This window comes from Onychomys torridus, chromosome 8 (assembly GCF_903995425.1).
Source record: "Onychomys torridus chromosome 8, mOncTor1.1, whole genome shotgun sequence".
Classification (NCBI taxonomy): Eukaryota; Metazoa; Chordata; class Mammalia; order Rodentia; family Cricetidae; genus Onychomys; species Onychomys torridus.
In genome coordinates this window covers 74,529,466-74,550,395 of record NC_050450.1, presented here as the reverse complement: position 1 = coordinate 74,550,395, position 20,930 = coordinate 74,529,466, and the positions used below count along the sequence as shown (strand labels likewise).

Here is a 20,930-nt window from a genome sequence, read left to right as displayed (position 1 = left end):
AATAACTTTCTTCCATCACCACCCAGCTTCTTCCCTAATTTCTCACAGGCAGTTTGTACCCAGGGAAGGCCTTTTCATTAACCTAAGGAAATGGAAGCTGGAAACAGTCTCACAGTTATGGAATACTTTTGAAGCCAAGTGTAACTTACCTTTGAGTCTGTTCTGCTCTCTTTTGTGAGACACTGTGGGCGGTTCCTGAAATGTAACTTTATCTGGCATAGTTTTCAAAAGTTTGTTGTTATTTTTATATTATTTGTGATTATTTATTAACCCAGGGAAGCATATACTGTGGGTTTTTTTTTTTTTTTTTTTTTTTTTTTGTTTGTTTTTGTTTTTTAGGGGGAAAGTGGATCTTATATACTGCTTCATCAAAGATTATATTAAAAGAGACAAGTGCCACCTTATTTAACTTTTATAGGTCCTGGGTCATTAATCTGAAAGGTTGTACAGAAATAGTTTATTATGAGCACATCCATATTACTTCTTACTTTTTTGACTTTTAGAGCCAACTGTACTTTGGAAAGAAACTGTAGATCTTCATGAAATTACCAAAGTGATGTTCACTTTAAACTTGGTGCAAGCGAAGCTTTGAGTGACATATTGGGGGACCAAGTTCTAGTTTGATAAGTTGTTGTTTTTGGTTTCCGAGACAGGGCTTCTCTGTGTAGCTTTGCACCTTTCCTAGATCTCACTTGGTAGTCCAGGCTGGCCTCGAACTCACAGAGATCTGCCTGGCTCTGCCTCCTGAGTGCTGAGTGCGCCACCACTGGCCCGCTTGATAAGATTTTTGACAGTTAAATTGAATTTTTTTTTTCTTAAGCTCTTCAAAATTTTTTTGTGTGAGGAGAGCATGTGGGTGTGGTTTATGTGTGGACAGTGTGTGCAGAGGTCAGAGAATAGCTTTTTGGGAGTCCTTTCCTTCCAGCTTGTTGAGCCAGGGTTTTTCTGCTTGTTTCTGCTATTATGAAGCTTATTTCAAGCTAGCTGGTCCTCTGGTTTCTGGCCAGTTCTGCGGTCTCGGCCTCGCATCTTGCTGTAGGAGTGCTGGGGTTACACATACACCGTCCCATCTGTTCTTTTAAGTGGGTACTGGAAATCGAACTCAGACTGGCTGTGCTTTTCCCAATCCTTGAGTCATCTCTGCTGCTCCTGAGGCCATTGAAAACAAGCTTTCTTGTATGAAAGTTAGTACTCTATGGGTTCTGGTTTTGAACTGTAGGATCTGTTTTATTTTGCACGAAATATAATCCAGGTGTCATGTAGCCCTGGCTGGTCTTGAATTTACTATGTAGTCAAGACAGGCCTTGAACTCTTACTCCTGTTTGCTGCTGGAATTACAGGTGCGTACAGGTACCATCAGACCAGGTTCCAGATAGCTCCATTTTGAACTAATACTTTCTAAGGTCAACATATATGTAAGAGTGTGTTGTAGTTTTTTAAATTACTTTTTGTTTTTAATGGTTGCTTTATTCAGTATTGAGTGGTGCAGTTGTTTTTTTGAGACAGGATTTCTCTGTGTAGCTTTTGCGCCTTTCCTGGGACTCACTTGGTAGCCCAGGCTGGCCTTGAACTCACAGAGATCCGCCTGGCTCTGCCTTCCGAGTGCTGGGATTACAGGCGTGTGCCACCACTGCCCAGCATGGTGCATTTGTTTTGTGATAGAGCATTCTAGCTTTCTCAAGATGCTTAGTGAAGAACCTAGTCCTTAATTCTAAGTATTATCATGTATTTGTTATTTTGTTTGTTTTGAGATAGTGTTATACATAGTCCATTAGGGCCTTGAATTCCTGATCCTCCTGCCTCTACTTCTCAATGCTTTTGGCTTAATATAGTTGAAGATGGTGAAAAGATGAATGTATATCTGTGAGTGCATACATATGGTGTCTATATGTGTATCAGAATACCCGTAGTGCCATTTAGCCAGATGATGCTCTTTGCTTGTGCTAAAACCTTAGCACACCTCCTCTTTTATTTCATTGATCTAGGTGAGAGGTGTTTTAAACTTTGAAATGATTCATGAAGTCAACTCATTAAAATGTTTGTAGGTTGTTTGTTTTATTTTTCTTTTAAGCGATGAGTATTGAATCCAGGGCCATGTGTATATGTTAGGCAATTGCTCTACTGTTGACCTATATGACTGGATCTTTGTTAAACTGTTGATTGACTGCTTAGAAACTGAAGTGAACACAATCAGTGTTAAAACTATAATGTTGCTCAGAGTGTTTGGCTAGTGTGAGTAAGGTCCTGGTTTTGAACCTCAGCACCACAAAAATAATACAAATATTGTAAGTCTCCTTATGGGGTTTGGTCTTCTGGATAAAGTTGGCACACCATCTGAACACGCTTTTTTACTTGAGACTGAGTCTTGCTGTGTTGCCTTGAATTCAAAGCCGCCCTCTCAGTGCTGGTATGACAGGTGTGTACTTTCCTGCATAGCCTTGAACAAACCTTTCCATGAAACGGTTTGTGGAATCAAAGAGAAGTGTAGATACACAGTATTTAGTTTTACCCCAGTGAGAGTAATGTTTTGAAAATGAAGAGCCTGCTATGCTTATGTAGAATGGGAGCTGTTTTAGTACATGTCGTTAAAACACTGCAGCTATTTTTTCTTCTGGATTTTAGGTTATCAGAAGTGTTTTCTCAAGCGAAGCTTGGTTAAAGTTTAAAGTTTTCCTCTCAGCTTCTATTTTAGCATGATTTTAAAATGATGATACCTGTACTCTAATACAGATACTGATCTTTGAATATGATGAAGGTATTTTGGATATCAAATTTTCATTGCTCTCAGTTTTTGCTGAATGCTATTGAATAACGAAACATTTTTTATCAAAGTGGAAGTGATCCAAAGAGTAAGCTAGCCCTGAACTCTTGGTTTACAAAGTCAATGGTGTTTATTTAATGTTTTAGCTTCTTTTTAACCTGTCATTACTTTAGAATGTTACTTAAGTCAGACATATCTTAAAGAATAATAAGGTCTTTTCAGATAGAGTGTATTTGTCTTGCCCTTTCTTTGCTCCAGGGACACCGTCTGCCTCCCTTTTGGGGTAATTAGTGCGCCTCTGTGCTCTAGCTAACCCCTTTTCACTTCTTCCCATCTGTGGCACTCGGTTCCCTTCTCTTCAGCTCCCTTGAGAAGAGAGCAGCTGGACAGTAGGGTTGGCATCAGCTGCAGGAGGCAGTCCTGAGCTGCCAGTGGAGGTGTAGCAGTGAGGAGAGAGGGCCAGGAAGGACGCAGGTGGTCACTGAGCAGCTAGTTAATTTGGCTTAGCCTGCTCTTCTCAGGCAGTGCCCTGTTTGGTCAACACCTACTACTTCTTGTTACAGAAATGCCTGTGATTATGGTAATATTGCCCTCCTTATTGGGGGTGGGAGTAGAGGAAGGCATTCATTTTTGTAAAGGTTAGAATTATCTGGTTTTTCACTAACATGTTCAATAACAAAACCACAGAGTGGCCTCTTTATCTACTCTGTCTCATCTACAACTGTTTTAAGAATTTTATTTTGAGTAGTTTTAGATTTACAAAAGTTGGCAGAATAGTGTAAAGTGCCTGTGCATCTCTCAGTTAACTTCCTTTATTCCTTTATATCTTCATCAGAATGATGGATTTTTCACAATTCATAAATCAATATTGTTTTGATATTAAAATACTTACTTCACTTGGATGTCTTCTACTTTTACCTAGTTCTTTCTCTGTTGATTTAGAATCCTGTCTGGCTGCCCGTGTGATAATTTAGTTGCCCTCCTTTGCTCTTCTGGGCTGTGACAGTTTGTTTCTTAGAGAACCTCCTTGCTCCATTTGGATGATGTTGACAGTTCTAAAGAGTCTGGAGTCTAGTCAGGCTTTGTAGTACATGTGTGAAATTTCACCTTCTCTTCTGTCTCATATCATTTAGCACGTATTTGGATTACCATCCTAAGTTTAGCTAATGGATAGAAGTAAAACATATACCCATCTAAATTGGATTCCACATTTTGGATTTTTGCTTATTTTACAGCAGTAGTACTTGATACTGTTTTGCAAAGTAATTTGGGAAAGACTGACTTTTGGGTAAGGATTTCTGCTCATTTGGTATTAGCTCAAATATAACATTCCAGAAAGACATTTGCTCAAAAACATCCCTTGAATTTCAAAGCCAAACATACAAGTTTTTATTCTCTTTCTAGGAGCATGGACAGTTGAATCCATATTGGTTTATTTTGGTAGAAAAAGAGCTAGGGAAAGACTTTGTGGTTACAGGTTTGAATGTTGTTTAGTAGTTGTGTGGTAATGAATGACAGATTTAAAGTTGGTGGTGGGAGATCTTAGCTCACGGCTCCTGTCCAGTCTCCAGTGGGTATGATTGATTGTCTCTTTTACAGGTCCTCTTAGTCTGCTGTTTCAGTTCATTGCTGTGTATTTTTATTGTGGCCTCAGTTGGAATTTTATTGCTGCCATTGGTTTTTATTCTTAAAAACAAAACTGTTTCCTCTCTCAAGATAGTTGTCTAAAAAAATGATAAGGTAGATTATGATGAGACTGAGAGAAAAGTGATTCCTTAAAGTTAAAAGTATAATGAATCAAGGCTAAAAATATTTCTTTTTTTGTGGTTTTTGAGGTCTCTATACTTGAGTTTAGCAACATATCCAAATACTTTATTATACTAGAATCCTATCATAATGCATCTGCTTAGGTGGGTCATTGTTCTCGATTTCATTTGGGATGCTTTTATCAGAGGAACCTTAAAGGGCAGCTTTTAGCAGAGTTGATAAACATATACAGAAAGGTAAGCCATGCTGTAGAGAGTTTTAAACTTTGTAAACTGTGTCCCACTTCTTTGTATTGGCTAGTCTTATGAGTGATGACTTCATTTGCTGTATGTTGTGTGGTAGTATCCTTTTTTGAGCAAGGAAGTGTTATCTTTTGGATCATATCAGATATAACAATCACCATATTAAGCTGTTTTAAATAAATTTCCAAGTTTTGCTCTAAGTGAATGATGTTACGGCTTAAGGCAGTTAGTAATATTTGTTGACTTAATGAGTAATGAATGAGAAATAATTATTAAGAGAAACGCTGATCTAGACATGTTGCTTTTTTTCAAGAAAGCTGTACTATTTTCTAACATGCTAATTTTTGAGTCATTCCTTATTCATTGGCATATGTTGCATTTTAGCTGTTTAGTAAAATTACAGGGAAAAGATGCCTTTTTAAAAAAATCAGCTGATCACCATGGAGATATTTAAAGATGTCATTTTTTTGAGGAAAATATTGAGTACTGGTTGTATCAGCTTTTTATACTGACTTCCCCCCCCCCATTCATAATTATTTTGATGACCTATGACATCCTTTTGCACTACTATAATCCGTGTTCTCAGGAAAGCATAGGGTAATCAGATTTAGCATTTTAACTTTTGTGTTGCATTCTACAAATAATTTGTAAAAGTTTTTGATTAACACTGATGGTTTAAGAGCTCTAATACCAATAGTAATGGAAAAGTACTAGAAACGGAATAGAAACTTTGTTTTCTCAGGGGTTACAGATACAAGGGGGAGGAAAACATTGATTTCAATGCATTAAGCAGACTTTTTCCATTAGGCTCTGCTTAAGTTCTAAAGTGCCTGCTAAAGCTTGCCATTTGTTCCCTACTTTCTTTCCTTGTTACAATGTTGGTGTTGAGATTCAAGGAGCTTTTAATTAGTGTAAGATAAGAGATACTTATTACTGACTTAGGTGATGGGTTCTGCCATTCACTTTTCATATCAGTGAGTATAGTGTGTAGAACATACTTTTCATTTTCTCATCAGGATATTAGAAACTTGGTTCAGTACACTTTTTGTTTCTAAGTGACACTCCTCTCAAAATAAAACCCCAATTCTTTAGACTTTTCATTGGGTGTTACTAGGAGTTATTATTTCTTTAACAATGAAAAAATGAAATAGTTGCTTGGTTGCTTACTGTGTAGATGAAGGTGTCTTTCAGAGAGATTCGCTGCTTTAGGTAGGTCTGTTTGTATTAATGAGAATTATGAGCATTTGGGGCAAGAGACTCCTGAAAGCATTGAGTTCATGCTGAGTTTCTCTAGATAAAAGTTAAAGCAATGAAAGAAATCCTTGGAAATCAGTATTGCTTTTCTCGTGTGTGTGTGTGTGTGTGTGTGTGTGTGTGTGTGTGTGTGTGTGTGTGTATCTGTCTATCTGTGCCTGTCTGTCTGTCTGTCTCGGGAGGCACATGTGCTCACAGCATACATGTGGAGGTCAGAAGACAACTTCGTGGTGGTGGTTTTCTTTCCAGCTTTATATGAGTTCCGAATATTAAACTCAGGTCGTCAGGCTTGGCAGCAAGCACTTTTACCCACTGAACTATCTTGCCAGTCCTGATTACTTCTAAACCACATTTGGTATTCTTAGCTTAGGTTTAGCTGAAATAGTTTTTTTAAAAATAAAAACCATGGTTTTTAGAACATGTAAAAATTTGTAAAGAATTAGAAATTTTGCTATTCTAAAGATTTTTGTTTTAAACTTGCAAACAGTTCATAAATCTGTTAAACAGTCTTTTTTAAAAATTGGAATTCCATTTATTATTTCATGTATATCTGTGGCTATACAAGTGCCGTGGCACACATGTGGAGATCAGAGGCCAACTTGTGAGAGTCCATTCTTGTCTTCTACCTCATGGGTCCTAGGATTCAAACCCAGTTAGGCTTGGTAGCAAGTACCTTTACTTGCTGAGCCGTTTCATTGGAACTTTGTACTTAATACTCTTGTTTTAAATTGTAGGAAGAAGGTAAATTATTCTTAAGCTTTAAATGAATAATTTATTTGAAGTTTGTAATAACTTGTAGCTTAGAAATGTGTAGAAGTAACTGTATATCTTATGCCTTTCTTTTAAAACTTAGGAGTAGTTAGGGAATATATTTTGATAATGACTACTTATATAATGCAAATGTTACAAGCTTGTGTTGTTTAGAATGGAGCAGTTTTTGAAAGTGGCAGGTAATGAAGAACATTGAACAGGTGGAGAATTGGGAGCAGTTCTTGACATATTTCTTTTGGAATTAGGAACGTGTATTTCTATTACTATTGTCATGTAATTTGAGGTAAAAGTTTTAATGAAGCTATTTGACTTTGAAATCAGAAGTCTACTTATTAAGCTAAAAGATGGATTATTTTTTCATCTTATCAGCTGACACATATGTTTATGATCTAGACCTTTAATAAGTGAAGTCACTGTGCCAGCTCCTTTTCTCTAAGAGAATATCTTTTTAATAAGATGAAGCCCATAAACATTTTAGCTTTAAGTGGAAGTAGATAAAGATCTCCAACATAACTGAATGTGAAGTTTTCCTACTTAAATTACTCTATTCTAGCCCTTAAGTATTGCCATTTTCCTTTGTTTTTCTGTAGAGGAACTGCATTAGATGCTTTGAAAGACCTGACAATGGTTTAGGAAAGAACACTTGAAAGAACAACATAAAATCAGCGTTAACCTTTGTAGTGGCAGTCTCCAGTGCAGTTAAAGTCCACTGTCATTATGGTTTTTAGTTAATGTTTACTCTGCCCATTTGTTGTAATACATTCTGAATATAAACTGTGTGTCAGTCTTAATACATCTCTGTTGGTATTCAAAATGCTCATAGCAAATGTTATTTTTCTGTGAGTTCTACATGTATATTTGTAAAGTGAGAAATACTTGTCCTTTTTTGTTTTTTTGTGGTTGGAGGGTTTTTTGTTTATTGTTTGTTTTATTTGAAAACTGAATGGAAGCCAGACATGGTGGCACAGGCCTGTATCCAATACTTGAGAGGTTTGAGAGGCTGAGACAGGAAGATCATGAGTTCAAGGCCTGTCTTACAGAGCCGGCTCCTGTCTCAAGGGGAAAAAGAGATGATGATGCATAAGTAGCAAATGTTTATAGCTGGGTGTGGTGACTCCTGCATATATAATCCCAGGATTGAGTAATGGAAGACTGAGACAGGATTGCTGAGAGTTCAAGGCCAGCCTGCTCTATGTAGTCAACCCAGGCCAGCTGGGCCAAAAAGAAAGAAAAAGGTTATGTAAAGATATAGTATATTAGACGACCCTTAATTATATTTGGACTAACAATTTAAAATAAAAGTAAGCTGCTGAAGTGATATCTATCATTATTTCTCTTACTGAATATTTTGTTAGAGATACAAGAATGAATTCTGTCCTTTGAACCATGTCCAGACTTAACCAATGACTGATTTCTGTCCCCCACCTCTCAAAGTTAACTTGGAGTGACTAATAGATTTAGTGGGGATTTTGAGGCTATGTAGTTAGTGAAGAGCAATACTTCGTATGACTGATAGCCATTTAAAATTGAAGTCTTCATATTTTTCCTCCTGTATTGAATAATCATGTGAGTCATTGAAATGAGATCTAGTCTGATAATTAACATATTGCTTGTTAGACTTAGTGGCAGCAGCTTCCTTTGTATTCGTCACTTAGTTTTATAGTTGAGTCATGGATTAGAATGCTGATGGTCGTGAAATGTTTTGAGTTTAATTATTAACTGGCTAAGTTTTTTTTTTTCTTCCTCTCTTCAGGTTAAATGATTAGGGAAATTAGGAAAAAGTAACAAGTGAGCCAGTTTAGAAACAGGCGTAATATGGTACGGTGAACGTTTTCTACAAGCAAATGCCCTTTCTAAAATATAGAAAACAAATCAGTATGTTTATGATTTCATTGCTATATTTTATATTGTGGAAAATAATAATTTTTAGGCAGTTTTGTAGAGTGCTTTTAGGCATTTTATATTTTGTAGAGTATCTTTGAAACCTGATACTTTGTTTAAAGATGTATTATTAAAGAACACCAAGTATAGTGGCCCATGGTCTTTATCCCAGCACTCAGGAAGTATCAGGCAAGCCTGGGCTACATAATGAGACTCAAACAGACAAGAGAAGCATAGGCTCCACACCTACACATACAGATTGAGAGGTTTAGACCGAGTCTCTGCCTTCTGACGTAAAGGAGAGGAGGGCTCTGAACACAGACACTGATCTGTCCTGTATCTCAGTTGTCTTTAAGTAGATGGAGTCTACTCACTTATTTCTACTTCATTTTTTTCCTTCAGAAGAGGAAGATGGAGTGTGGGAAAATGGCCTTTCCTATGAATGCCGTACTTTACTTTTCAAAGCAGTTCACAATCTGTTGGAGAGGTGTTTAATGAACAGAAACTTTGTTCGAATTGGCAAGTGGTTTGTAAAGCCGTATGAGAAAGATGAAAAACCTATAAATAAAAGGTAAGCCATCTTATGTACCTCTTTGATAACTGATGATTGTTGATTTTATGAGTTATATAATAAAATGAGTTAATATCTTACAGAAATGTTCAGAAGTTAACATTGGCAAAGTACTATATCCATTTACTTGAAAGAATTTTTTGTGCAGTGAGAATGAGCTATATATGATTGTGTGTGTATGTATATATATTAAAAAATGCTAATACAATGCTCAGTCTGTATGTTTCATGTATGTATGTATGTTTTCAGGGCTGACCATTTGGTATTGGATAATCAGTTGCTATGCTCTTCCCTGGGAAAGACTATTTCCTCCACTCTCAGCATTCCTTAGTTGCCTGTAGTTCTTTGTCTGGGCTTCAGGAGCTGTTATTTCATACGGATTTCTTTTCATGTATATCTAAAGTTTTTTTCAAGCTTGCTTTTTTGAATTTTAGTAGATGGGTGAGCTGGAGAAATAAAAGCTTTTTTCCTCCTGTTAAAATTACCAGACTTTTTATTTATTTATTTATTTTGGTTTTTCGAGACAGGGTTTCTCTGTGTAGCTTTGCACCTTTCCTGGATCTTGCTTGGTAGAACAGGCTGGCCTTGAACTCACAGAGATCCACCTGCCTCTGCCTCTGCCTCGAGTGTTGGGATTAAAGGCGTGCGCCACCACCGCCCAGTTTATTATTTATTTTTAAACAATTTTTTACTTTTTTTTTTGAACCAAGGACTCATATAGCCCAAGCTGGACTTGAATTTACTGTGCAGCTGAGGATGATCTTAAATATACAGCTTTTTTCTTTCTACTTACCAAAGGCTGGGATTGCAGCATGTGCCACTGTACCCAGTTGTATGCAGTAGTGAGAGTCAGAACTCAGATTTTTGCTCAAGCACTCTACAAACTGAGTTGTATTCCCAACTCCAACAAACTTCAATTGTTAACAAAATAATTGTAAAAGTTAGGAATGCATTCTCCTTCAAATTGTAGGGAAATATAAGTACCAAACCATTGTAGGGACTCAGATTTTCCTGGAATTTTCTGCTCTGCTACCTTTAGCTCCCTCGCCCACCTTATGGTCATGGTCTCTCTTGGTATTGGTCTTCACACTGTACAGAAGATTGCAGGCAGGAAATGGAAGGGAAGTAGGAAATACGGAGCAGTGCCTGTTTCAGAGATGATTCTTTTCTGGAAACCAGATGTACATTGGCTATACTGAGAGAAACAAATATTTGTTATTTAGAAGCATTACTACTCTGAACTTACAAGAAGAAAAGTGGAGATGGAGAAATGGGCCCAGTAGATAAGCAAGCTCACCTACCTAAGTTAAAGTCACTAGTACTGACATTAAAGGACAGGTGTGTGTGTGTGTGTGTGTGTGTATAGAACACACACACCTAAAGTTGATATTGAGAGTCTTCCACATTATTCACTGAGGTATGGTCTCCATCATACCTATATCTCATTGATTTCAGGTTAGTCCCTGGCTAGCTTACTGGGGGGATACTGTCTCTGCCTGTGATACTGGAATTAGAGTTGAACAACTATACTGACCTTGTATTTCTGTGGGTTCTGGGGGCTGTGGAATCCCTGTCCCTTTTGCTTGGCCCGCAAGTACTTGAACTGCTAAGCCATCCCCTCAGACTTCCATTGTTACTGTTATTTTCTGTTCCAGTGGTGTTCGTCCATCAATACTTTTTCTTGAAAAGGGTGCGTGGGGAGCAATATTTTTGAAATCCTAAATGTTTGTCTTATCTTTTTATCTATCTTATTGTCTTATAGCTGAGTTGTATCAGTAGCTTATTGTAGAATCTATAGGAGATTAGTAATCTTTTTTCCTTGTAGATTGCTGGAAATTGAGAGAGTTCATTTAGATAACTTATATTTGTACTTAATTTATTTTAAATACTTTACTTCAGCTTTGCTTACTCAGAACAGAGGTTCTGAGTACCTGTGTTTGAATCAGTTTGAACTTATCCTGAGAGAGACAGAGACAGACAAGAGAGATGGCTCAGTACTTGAGAATACTTACTGCTCTTGTAGAGAACCCAGGTTTGTCCCTAGTCCCCCCATAGTGACTGAAAACCATCTGTAACTAGTTCTAAAGGATTTGACACCTTCTTCTGGCCTCCACAGGCAGCAGGTACAGCAAGTGGTGTGCATACATATATGCAGGCAAAACACCTTACAAAAATAAATACATCTTTGTTTTTGTTTTTAAAGTGTGGTCTCACTGTAGTTCAGCTGCTCTGGAACTCACTATGTAGACCAGGCTAGCCGACAGTCACAAGAGATCTAGCTACTTCTGTCTTCTGAGTGCTGGGATTAAAGGCGTGCTCCATCACACCTGGCTTAAATAAGTCTCTTTTAAAATTATAAAAAGATTATAAAATCGGTTTCTGAGTCTTACCTTTTTGAATTTGCATTCCTTTGGTTTTCAGTTATACATTATACTCTTGTGTTCAGATACATACTGATGCTTTTGACTTCTGAGCCTTTCCCTGGGTGTTTGGTTTTGTTTAGTTTGCACCTTGCTTTATCCACTTAACCTTTGTCTGCTAAGTAAACTAAATCTCACCATGTTAGCGCCTCAGATCCTGTGTCTGTCTCTTTGCCATTCTCTGTGTCTTGCCCATTGCTGTCTAGATGGAGGAAGTTACATGAGTCTAGAGAGGGAAATGAACGTGCTCATTTAGCCATGCAACTACTGGAAGTGTCTTCATTTTTCTTAGGAAAATCTCTCTTACATGATTGCTAATAATTGCCAATACTACTTACAGTTGGAGGTTTCCATGAATCACACAGATTCTACTTGCTGTTTACATAAGTAATTGAGCACTAGTGTTTTTCCGTCGGATTACCTAATTGAGAAGGGAGGCTAAATTAAAACTTATTACTGGAAATATTGTGTGTTTCATTGAATTACTTGCCGCAGTTGTAGTTGTATAAACTTGATTTTTAACCAGAAAAAATTAGTTAAATGCTGGTTTTCAAACTGAAAAGTTTTAGATGTCAGAACTTCTTATACTTTTGGATTAGGGATGCTCACCTGTATGAACGTTTTATAAAAGAATAATGAAGTTGTCAGAGAGGAATATTATGCTGACTTGACCTAAGCAGAAGAGAAAATAGTCCCTATCTCCTTACTTTTAAAAAACAAAACAAACAAAGCAAACAAGGTCTTGCTATATAGTCCACTGTGGGCTAGCATCGAATTCATAATCCTGCCTCAGCCTCATACGTGCAGTGATTGCAAGCATGTGCCATCATACTTGGCTGTCTTTTTTCTTTTTCTTTTTCTCTCTAGTACAAAGATTCTCTTGGGGCTGGAGATTGTGTTCAGTGGGTAAGAGTTCTTATTGCACCTGAGTTCAGGTCCTAGCACCCATGTAAAAAAAAACTGGGCATGGTCTGGAGCAGGTAGGTCTACACACACACACACACACACACACACACACACACACACACTCACACTCACTCACTCACTCACTCTCACACACTCATGACTGTGTCTCTGTCCATGTCTGCCTTGTATCTCTGTGTCTGTCTCCCCTTCCCCTTTGTGGATCCAACCCGGGCCACATACATGCCAGGCAAGTGCTCTCCTCACTGAGTTGTATCTCTAGCACTTAGTTGTATTTTTATTTTGAGACTGCATTTCTAAGTTGCCCAGGTTGGCTTCAGACTTGCAATCTTCCTGAGTCAGCTTCTGGAGCAGTTGGAATTGTGGCAGGTACACCCCATGGTAAATCTAGGGGAGTTTCTCACTTCTAATAATCTGGACATAGAAGTAGTTAATTTGTCTAGTAGTTTCCAGGGACTGAAAGACAAGAAATGGAGTCACCTTCTAATGTTGCAGCAAGGATGGGTATAAAGGACCCTTAAATTTATAAGAGTAATTAATTAACCATTGAAACAAATTACTCTTCAGATAATTGGATGAAAGAATGTCTAGTATTTTATCTTAAATAGACAAGACATCATTCTGCAGTACAGTAAGATTATAAGCAAATGGGATGTTATAAAAACCAGTGACTTTGCACCCTTGTGAGAGTATATCTGAGTAAGACTTTCTTGAGTAAGAGTATTACTGAGTTTGGGTTTGGTTAAGCTTTTTGTCATGTTGAATCTATTATAACCTTATTGCTGAGTGGGCAATTGAGTTTGTACATTTGGCAAGGTTTTTGGTTGGTTTTGTTCTTTTTTTTTTTTTTGAGCAAGGTCTCATTATGTTGTCCAGTAGGGCCTCTGACTCCTGGTTCAATTGATCTTCCTATCTTATCTTCCTACTAGTTGGTATTATAGGTAGGTCTCACTGTACTGGCTTATAACATTTTAAAAAAAAGTTTATTCATTTACCTGTCTATTTATTCATTTGTATGTATGTGAGTGTTGGCTTTCATGTGCCACGCACACACAGCACATCTGTAAAGGTCAGTAAACATCTTTTGGAAGTTTGTTACCTTCTGTCATGTAGCTCCTAGGAACAGAATTCAGATTATCAATTTATCCACTGAGCCAATCTCCCCATCTAACTTAGCAGGTTTCTAAATGCTTCTAGTAAGGTTATAGAATAGAATGGCATTGGTATGCAACTCTTGTTTGAGACAACCAAGAGAACATCTTGTGAAGTATATTGCCATGCGATTTTGCTGAGTAGCAGATGAGATTATATACAGTAGTATGGAATTTGAGGCTCAGGCTAATTGAGAATTTGTGATGGTGATCCTCATGGTTCAATTCAGTTCATAATGTTAGGTTTACAGGTAGAATCCACCATATCTGGCTAGTATTTGATTTTAATACATACTATAATCTTATCCCATATTTTCAGTTGTAGATATGTAAATTTTTATGAAAAAAATTTTCTAATTTGGTCTTTTGACATCTTTTATTTTATATATAATAGTTATCTGTAGCCCCAATTGTAAAAGGCAACATAGAATGATTATAAAAAACATACGCGGGTCTGGAGAGATGGCTCAGTGGTTAAGAGCACTGACTGCTCTTCCAGAGGTCCTGAGTTCAATTTCCAGCAACCACATGGTGGCTCACAACTATCTGTAATGAGATCTGGCGCCCTCTTCTGGCCTTCAGTCCAACATGCTGTATACATAATAAACAAATCTTTAAAAAAAACATACACATGTGTGCATGCACATGAGCATACACATACACACGTGTACACACACACACACACGTGTAAATGCAAGATAGAATAAATAGTTGCTAGCTGTAGATAAAACAAAAAGGAGATAGGATCAGACCTGTGGTTCAGTATTTTATCTTATGTCCTGGAAAGAACCTGGTCCACAAAGATTAAGGTGTTCTTGGGTTTGTTTTGTGGGGAAGGAGATGAATACTTCATGCATTTGTGGCAAATTATTGTAATTAGACTATTAAAGCTGAGCGTGGAGGCACATGCCTATAATTCCAGCACTCCAGAAGCTGAAGCTGGAAGTTCAAGATCAGCCTAGCCTACATACTGAGACTCATTTCACCACAACTTTCCCTTATTGCCTAAAAAAGAAGGAAAAGGAAAAGAATATCAGGGTGAAATATTGGAATACAGTGCTTTTTTTCTTGACATATTTTTTTTAGGCCTATACTGTTTAATATGATAGCCATTAACTATTTGCTGCTATTTAAATCCAAGACATTGAAATGAAAATTAAAAAATTATTCCAGTTTCACGAGCTACATGTTAAGTGCTTATTCTGTATAATGCCTGTTGTTCTGTATAATAGCAGTTCAGAGGTGGGACATTCCTATCATTGTAGAAAGTTCTTTTGGATGGTGTTGCCTTTATAATTAAAAGAGTGCTCTTAGTGTTTTATACAAGCAGTTGATCAATTTTTTATTATTTATTAAAATCAGTAGGCAACAGAATATGCTTTAAATTGCAGTAATAAAACTGTTTACTCCTACAAATGCCTTTTACTTTGTCTCCTGATCTCCAAAATTAATTTAATAGGTTTAGGATGTTCTTTGTTCTTTGCATATCTTGCTACCTTTGAAAAGTGGAAGTTAGGAGGTATTGCTTTGTGTTGTCCTTATTGTTTGCAGAGAGTGTCATGCTTATGTAGCCCAGCCTGGCCTTGAACTAAAGAGCCTTCTACCTCAGCTTCCTCATTGCTGGGTCTCTAGGCATGCATTGCTATATATCTTTTACTGTTAAATTTCTTTGTATCTTCTTAGGTAGCATGAAGAAATAAGATGTAAGCCACATTAAATTTTCTGTTAGACTGTTAACTGAGCTCGGTAGTGTTTGATAGACTTAGGTGAATGTGCATGTGTACACACACACCCACACACACACCCACAAACTAAATAAAATTAAAACAAAACCCAAAGAAAATATTTTGCTAAGTTTGGTACACTTGAAATACACTTTAGAGTGTAAATCTACAAGAGATACCTTTGAGATAGTTTATATGTTTTTGTGTGAGGTATTTGAAATTAATGTGTTTTTCTCCTTAGAGCCTATCTTAATTTGAATTGGCCATAGTTCAAATGATTATAATTACATGGTGATTGTCTAACAATTAAATTCTAGAGCTTTAAACTTAACTTGTTAGTGTTGGTTGGTTATTACCTAATACTTGGTGGTCTCCTCTTGGAACTGATTGAGTCCTCAGTTGTGTGTGGTAGTCCTAAAGTTATCTGTATCAGGATACACAGTCTACCAATTTAGCCTAGGTATGTCAGACTGTCCAATTTCCCTTCTGTAGTTCTTCTAAACTGATTTGTTCTTACAAAGTCTGATCTTACATGGTGATAATACCTATACCCTGATGTATTTTGCTTGGATATTCCAATCATTAGGATTTTTTCTTCTTTTTTCCTTTTGGTTTTTGAGACAGGTTTTCTTGACTGTTCTAGAACTCACTCTGTAGACGATGCTGGCCTCAAAAGCGATCCACCTGCCTCTGCCTCCCAAGGGCTGGGATTAAAGGTGTGCACCACCACCACCTGCCTGAATCATTAGAATTTATATAGCTTTTAACATTTTCATCTTTTTTATGAATATTTTGAGAAAAATTAAGTGCAAAGAATGACTTTTCCCCACTCCACTGATTTCCCCCCCCCCCCACCTTATTGCTGTTTTCTACTATAATTCTTGGTATTGAGTCATCTTTTTTCAGGTAATTGCTTTTAATATTGAGACTAATATGCTAATAATATTGAGACTTTTTTTTTTTTAATGAGGAAGAGGGTAAGTAGGACTGAGGCACTGTTCAGACTTAGACTTTACTATTTGTAAGTACAAATCTTAAAACAACCCTATTACTTCTGGCTTTACCAATCATTAAACATAAAGTACAGAGCAGTTTAGTAACTTTTCTACAAGGCTGCATAGAACTAAGGATTGGAGCTGATTGATAGGACATGAAAACCAAAAAATTTTAAGCCTTATTAAGCAGACCGTTACATCTCATGCACTTACTTACATTTTTTTTTTTTTTCCCCTGACAGGGTTTTTCTGTGTAGCTTTGGAGCCTTTCCTGGATCTCGCTCTGTAGCCCAGGCTGGCCTCAAACTCAGAGATCCGCTTGCCTCTGCCTCCTGAGTGCTGGGATTAAAGGAGTGTGTCATCACTGCCTGGCTCACATCTTTTTTAAAAGTAGTAATAAATAGTAAAAGCAGAATACTTAGAAAAAAAAGCAAAAAGAAAGCATTGAAGATTTCAAGCTGTAAACTGTAGAGTAACAGTGTTGCTTTCTAAGGACTCTTTATTATATAATGTTCAATATTATGTTCACTAAGTGTGTAGACATACATAGAAGATGCAGAGATACGTTCTTTGGGATTTTAGTGTAGCTCCTTTGTTTATGGAGATATATTAAGAATGCCTGATATTGCTAATTAATGTGGTTTGCAAAGTTGCCTGAGTGTGGAAATAATGATGTGGAAAATGTTCAAAAACCACTGATAGTAGGATTGGGGCTGTAGTTGGTAGAGTTTGTCTAACAGCACAAAGCCTGGTTCCCTCTGTAGCACTCCTGCACTTTGGGGGTGGAGGCCGGAGGACCAGAAGTTTATGGTTGACTACATAGTGAGTTTGAGGCAAGCCTATGCTGCATGAGATGCTGTATCCAATAAATAAAGGGAAAATTATTACTGGTGTTAATGTCTTACCCTGAGCCTGTGACATGGGCTAACCTTAATTTATAAATTTATAATACTTAGAGGCAGGGGCAATCAGGTCTCTGTGAGTTTGAAGCTAGCCTGGTTCTACATTGTGGGTTCCAGGACAGCCAGAGCTACAGAGTAAGACTGCCTCAAACAACAAACAACAACAACAACAACAACAACAACAACAACAAAAACCCAACCAAATAACAATGAAAAACAATAAATAAACAAAAAATTAAAAAAAAATAGAAAAATTTAAAAAGGAAACTATTGAATTCATAGAATACAAGTATGTGGGAATTGAGATACTAGGCTTAAAATACTATAAAACACATATAATAAAGTTAGTCACTTGTGCTGGTTTTCAGTATTACCTGGCATTAAGGAAATTGACATTGTGCTGCCTCTGTCATTACTATCAATCTAGAACTTATTCATCATCCCAGACTGAAAATTTACCCATAAAATAATAACTCCTTTTCTCCTACCCCTTGGTCCCTGGCTGACCACTTTTCTGTTTCCTGTAAGTTTTCTAGGCACCTCATAGGAGTGAAATTATATAACATTTGTTGTTTTGTGTCTCACTTATTTCACTTGGCATATCTTCAAGTTTTATCCAACTTGTGGCATGGGTGAGATTTTCTTTAAGACCAAATAATGGTCCATTGTATATGTAGAGTATATTTGTGTGTCCACTTATTAACTGGTATCTGAGTCATTCCCACCATTTGACTATTTGTTATAAACACGGGTGTGGATGTGAAATATTTCCTCAGGTCCTTGCTTTTTATTCTTATAGTTACGTACTCAAGAAGTGAAATTGCTGGATCATATGACAATTTTAAGGTTAATTATCTGTAAAATTGCCATACTATTTTCCATTGTGGTTGTGTTTTACATTTTCCTCAGCAGTATCAGAGTTTCAGTCTCATTGCATCCTTAACAATGCTTGTTATTTACTGCTTGTTGTTAAGAATCATTTTGTTGGTGTGAAGTGGTATCTTAGCATATTTCTGGTTTGTATTTCCTTAATCACTACTACTGGTGAGCATAATTTTTTATTGGCTGCTTATTTATTCTCTCTGGGAAAATACCAGACTCTGCCTATTTTTAATTGTTAGGATGACTATATTATATATATATTTTATTTAAGTCAGCACTTCTTCTAACTAATTTTATGATATGTACATGCATGCGTGTGTGTGTGTGTGTGTGTGTGTGTGTATGTGTATGTGTGTGTGTGTGTGTGTGTGTAATCATTCGAGTACTGAGTTAAATACACCCCCTTCCCTAATTTTGTGATTTTAAAATAGGTCATAGCTTGGTGTGGTGGCATACGCCTTTAATTCCAGCACTAGGTAAATAGGGACAGGTATCTGTGAGTTCAAAGCTAGCTTGGTCTACACAGTGAGTTCCAAGACAGACAGAGAGACTCTGTCTCAAAAATAAAAACAAACAAGCAAAAAAAAAATGAATCTTATAACCCTCTTTGTTCCTCAAGTTCTCTACCAGCAAAATGGAAGATTGTTTTTCTGTAGCTTCTTAAGACAGGTGCTTAAAAACAGATCAGATAAATTACTTCCTAGTAGTATGCATGTGTATATTAATTAAACCCATTCTAGCAAGCTGGATGTGGTGACTTACACCTGTTAGCCAGTAATCTTGGTACTTTGGAAGTGGAAACAGAAGATATCAAGTTTGAGGCCATCCTATATGACTAGTTTAGTGCTAATCTGAGAGACATAATGAGATCCTGCTCAAAAACAAGCAAGAAACAAAAACAGAAAACTCGTAATAGAAGAGGTGACTTTCATTCTTTGGTTTTCTAAGATAATGTCTCACTGTGTACCCAGGCTGTTGTTGTTGTTGCTATTTTTTTTTTTTTTTAATCCCTGTTTCCTTTTCCCAAGTATTGGGGTTGTAGGTATGTGCTGCTTACTACATTAGTCCTAGAGGAGCTAGCATTGATCTTGAGTCGCTGCCACCATCATTGTCTTATGTTTTTGGTGTGAGTGTGGGCCATCTTAGAAAATAATCTTTTAGAGGCCTATGAGGTAGCTTAGAAGGTAAAGGCACTTGGCCATCAAGCTTGCTGACCTGAGTTTGATTCCCAGAACCTACGTGATGGGAAGAAAGAAACCCATGAGTTGTCCTCTGACCCCCACAAGTGTACCATGGCTTGCTCAAAGTCTACACACACAGACACACACACACACAGACACACACACAGACACACACACACACACACACACACACACACCAGAAAATATGTAAAACAAACAGAACCCTTTTATTTAATTTGAATAGATGATCGAGGAACATTTCTGAAACACAAAATTGTTGAGGTTCATCTCTGAATTCTGCTTTACTAGTAAATAGAAAACAAAGAGTAGTCTTTAATTTCCTTCAGAATAACTAACAGTGTAAATTTCTTGGCTCGTCATTGTAGTTACAGACATTTATTCACTTTTCCTTAGTACTAACCAGAGTACCTCATGAGATGGTACTATAAATGATAACATTTCTCTCTGTAAGAGAATCCATTCTGAATGTAGTAAGTACTAACCTAAAATTCTGTCCTTCAATGTTCTGTGACTAGAATATTGCTTTCGATATAAGAATCTTAAAAGTATGAATCCTATTTTAGAAAATGTCTCCTCAATATAATACACAACTCAGTTTATAAATCATTTTGTATTACAGTTTGATCGGAGTATATTGGGGTCAGTTGCTAGCGGGGTGGGAGGGATGGCTTTCTTTGCTGTAGATTGCTGGGATGAAGAGCTGCTGGTAAACAGGTGCTGCACATAGGCAGGAGGCAAGAGGAACGGTGCTGCATTCTGCAGTTTGGTTATTAGCTTTCCACGGAGATTCATTGGAGGCTAGTTTATTACACTGTACTAGAAAGCCACATTCCCTTTTCTAACTTAAAAATTAAGAGGCCAGAGTGATGGCTCAGCACTTGCCACCAAGACTGATGACTTGTTTGATCTTAGGCTAATGTGGAAGAAGAGAACTGTTACCTCCCAATTGTCCTCTTGACTCCTACAAGCACATGCATGTGCACATACTACATACAGACGAAATAAATAAACTGTAATAAAAAAAGTTAAATGGCCCAATGTTCATTGGATATAGGTTATTGGGGAATTTGAGAGATGGTCTTCATGCTTTTTCTTTTTGTTTTGTACTGAGGATGGACACTTGGTCAATATTAGATACTATTTTACTGCTGGGTTACATACCTAGTGCCTCTTTAGTTTATTTTGAAACATGGTTTCACCAAGTTTGCTGAGGCTGCTATGAAAAAATAATCTAGCTGGGCGGTAGTGGCGCATGCCTTTTGCCCCAGCACTCGGGAGGGAGGCTGAGGCCAGCCTGGTCTACAGAGTGAATTCCAGGATAGGCCACACAGAGGAACCCTGTCTCAAAAAACAGAAACAAAAAAAGTAATTTGTTTCCTATTAATATTTTTTTTAGAAGTGAATACCATAGAAAGCAGTATTTTAGAGAATATTATTGTTTAGAAGAGCCATTGATACCAAGATATATATTCAGGTTTCCAAA

General features: G+C 37.1%; 1 protein-coding gene across 2 annotated transcripts in view; it reads left to right on the top strand.

Moving 5' to 3' along the window:
- The window catches only part of Med13 (mediator complex subunit 13), a 95,407-nt gene that overhangs the window by 2,709 nt on the left and 71,768 nt on the right, over positions 1-20,930 (top strand). For both annotated transcript variants that reach the window (XR_004945628.1, XM_036195654.1), the window contains exon 3: positions 9,079-9,247. Coding sequence is in view for 1 of the 2 variants with exons in the window: in XM_036195654.1 (XP_036051547.1) it covers positions 9,079-9,247 (169 nt within the window). In the remaining variant the exon portion in view is untranslated. The remainder of the gene's footprint in view (positions 1-9,078; positions 9,248-20,930) is intronic.